The 3,204-nt window shown below is 51.2% G+C and overlaps 1 protein-coding gene across 1 annotated transcript in view; it reads right to left on the bottom strand.

The window, feature by feature from the left end:
* The window catches only part of LOC116686626 (titin-like), a gene marked incomplete in the record, with an annotated part of 242,683 nt that overhangs the window by 147,229 nt on the left and 92,250 nt on the right, over positions 1-3,204 (bottom strand). The window contains 2 exon segments of the mRNA XM_032511647.1: positions 802-832; positions 834-922. Of these exon segments, the coding sequence (XP_032367538.1) occupies positions 802-832; positions 834-922 (120 nt within the window).

The raw sequence follows: 3,204 nt of genomic DNA, 5'->3' as shown, positions 1-3,204 counted from the left end.
TTGGTGAACTCCACCGGCGGCTCTGCACACATTCACAGTATTCATAAATACACATACATATACATATATACAGTATATACACATACATATATACACATATACATATTAAGTGCGTTTGAGTGTCTGTGGTGCGTTCGAGTGTCTGAAGTACGTTTGAGTGTTTGAGGTGCGTTTGAGTGTCTGTGGTGCGTTTGAGTGTCTGTGGTGCGTTCGAGTGTCTGAGGTGCGTTCGAGTGTCTGTGGTTAGTTCCAGTGTCTGAGGTGCGTTCGAGTGTCTGAGGTGCGTTCGATGTCTGTGGTAAGTTTGAGTGTCTGAGGTGCGTTCGAGTGTCTGAGGTGCGTTCGAGTGTCTGAGGTGCGTTCGAGCGTCTGAAGTGCGTTTGAGTGTCTTGGTGCTGTTCGATGTCTAGGTGCGTCTCAGTGTCTGAGGTGCGTTCGAGGTCTGAGGTCTCCAGTGTCTGAGGTGCGGTTTCCCAGTGTCTGAGGTGTTCCGAGTGTCGGTGGTAAGATTTCGAGTGTCTGAGGTGCGTTTGAGTGTCTGTGGTAAGTTCCAGGTCTGAGGTGCATTCGAGTGTATGCATTGAGTGTGAGGTGCATTCGAGTGTCTGAGTTCGTTCGGTGTCTGGTAATTTTCAGTGTTGATGCGTTCGATGTCTGAGGTGCGTGTCGAGTGTCTGGAGGTGGTTCAAGTGTCTGTGGCAAGTTCGGTGTCTGAGGTGCGGTCGATTGTCTGTTCTGAGGTTGTTCGAGTGTCTGAGGTGCGTTCGAGTGTCCTGTCTGAGGTGCGTTCGAGTGTCTCACGTTGATATGAAGCTGCGCCTGCGTCTGGAATCTTTGGCGTCAGTTTGACGTCGCCGGCCTCCGACAGCTTCACGTCTCTGATGGTCAGAGCGTGGACTCGTCCCGCCACACGCGTCTTCACCTGCAAACCAACACAACGTGTCCTCATTACCCCAGAGGACAGAGGACAATTACAGCCGTAGAGAGTAGTATGTAGAGAGACAACAGTAGAGGGACATCAGTAGAGAGACAACAGTAGAGAGACAACAGTAACAGACACTAAGACACAGGACAATAGACCGACTCTTACGGTGCTCTACTGTTGTCTTGCATCTCTCTACGTTGTCCTCTCTACTGATGTCTCTCTACTGTTGTCTCTCTACTGTGTCTCTCTATGATGGCTTCTTACTGTTGTCTCTACTACTGTGTGTCTCTCTACTGATGGCTCTCTACTGTTGTCTCTCTACTGATGTTCTCTCTACTGTTGACTCTCTACTGTTGTCTCTCTACTGTGTCTCTCTACTGAGTCCCTCTAGTTGTCTCTCTACATATACTCTCTACGGCTGTAATTGTCCTCTGTCCTCTGGGGTAATGAGGACACGTTGTGTTGGTTGCAGGTGAAGACGCGTGTGGCGGGACGAGTCCACCTCTGACCATCAGAGACGTGAAGCTGTCGGAGGCGGCGACGTCAAACTGACCGCCAAAGACTTCCAGACGCAGGCGCAGCTCATCATCGACGTGAGACACTCGAACGCACCTCAGACAGGACACTCGAACGCACCTCAGACACTCGAACAACCTCAGAACAGACAATCGACCGCACCTCAGACACCGAACTTGCCACAGACACTTGAACGCACCTCAGACACTCGACACGCACCTCAGACATCGAACGCCATCAGACACTGGAAAACTTACCAGACACGCGAACGAACCTCAGCACACTCGAATGCACCTCAGACACTCGAATGCACCTCAGCACTCGAATGCACCTCAGACACTGCGAAACTTACCACAGACACTCAACGCACCTCAGACACTCGAAATCTTACCACCCGACACTCGGAAGCACCTCAGACACTGGGAAACCGCACCTCAGACACTGGAAGACCTCAGACCTGGAACGCACCTCAGACACTGGAACGCACCTAGACACTCGAACGCACACACAGACACTCAAACGCACTTCAGACGCTCGAACGCACCTCAGACACTCGACGCACTCAGACACTCGAAGCACCTCAGACACTCAAAAACTTACCAAGACACTCGAAGCACCTCAGACACTCGAACGACTCTCAGACACTGAAACTAACCACAGACACTCGAACGCACCTCAGACACTCGAACGCACCACAGACACTCAAACGCACCACAGAACTCAACGCACCTCAAACACTCAAACGTACTTCAGACACTCGAACGCACCACAGACACTCAAACGCCTTAATATTGTATGTGTATATAGTGTGTATATACTGTATATAGGTATATGTATGTGTATTTATGAATACTGTGAATGTGTGCAGAGCCGCCGTGGAGTTCACCAGCTGGAGGACCAGACGGTGGAGGAGGAGGCGAGCGCCAAGCTGGAGTGCGAGGTCTCCAGAGAGAAACGCGAGGTGCGCTGGTTCAGAGAGGACAGGAAGTCAGAAGACCAAGAAGTACGACCGCTGGTGGACGAGTCAGAGGAAGCTGGTCATCCACGGCTGCTCGCCGACGACGCCAAGTGTACACGTGTGACGCCTCGGAGTTCAAGACTTCCTGTTTCCTGGAGGTCAGCGTAAGGACGACGCTCCACCTGATGACACTATAATGCTGATGTCCTTCAATGTCTTACTACGCTTTCACAGTGGAGGTCACTAACTGTGTTGTGTGTGTGTGTGTGTGTGTGTGTCTGTGTGTTGTGTGTGTGTGTGTGCGTGTGTGTGTGTCTGTGTGTGTGTGTGTGTGTGTTGTCTGTGTGTGTGTGTCTGTGTGTCTGTGTGTGTGTGGCTGTGGGTGTGTGTGTGTGTCTGTGTGTGTGTGTCTGTGTGTGTGTGTGTGTGTGGTGGTGTGTGTGTGCAGTCCTCATGTGGATGAGTTCAGTAAGCCTCTGCAGGACTCGAGGTCAAAGAGAAAGAATCTGCTAAGTTTGAATGTGAAGTGTCCCCGAGAGTCTGCAAAGGTGAGGACCAGACCAACTCAAGTCAAGCTCTCTCTCGCTCTATCTCTCTCTCTCTCTCGCTCTCTCTCTCTCTCTACTCTCTCTGTCTCTCTCTCTCATCTCTCTCTCTCTCTCTCGTCTCTCTCTATCTCTCTCCTCTCTTCTCTCCTCTCTCGTCTCTCTCGCTCTCTCTTCTCTCTGTCTCTCTCTCCGTCTCTCTCTCTCTTCTCTCTCTCTCTCTTGCTCTCTGTCTTCTCTCTCTCTCCTCTCTGTCTCTC

The sequence above is a fragment of the Etheostoma spectabile genome, unplaced genomic scaffold (assembly GCF_008692095.1).
Source record: "Etheostoma spectabile isolate EspeVRDwgs_2016 unplaced genomic scaffold, UIUC_Espe_1.0 scaffold406, whole genome shotgun sequence".
Classification (NCBI taxonomy): domain Eukaryota; kingdom Metazoa; phylum Chordata; class Actinopteri; order Perciformes; family Percidae; genus Etheostoma; species Etheostoma spectabile.
This window is presented reverse-complemented; position numbering and strand designations above follow the sequence as displayed.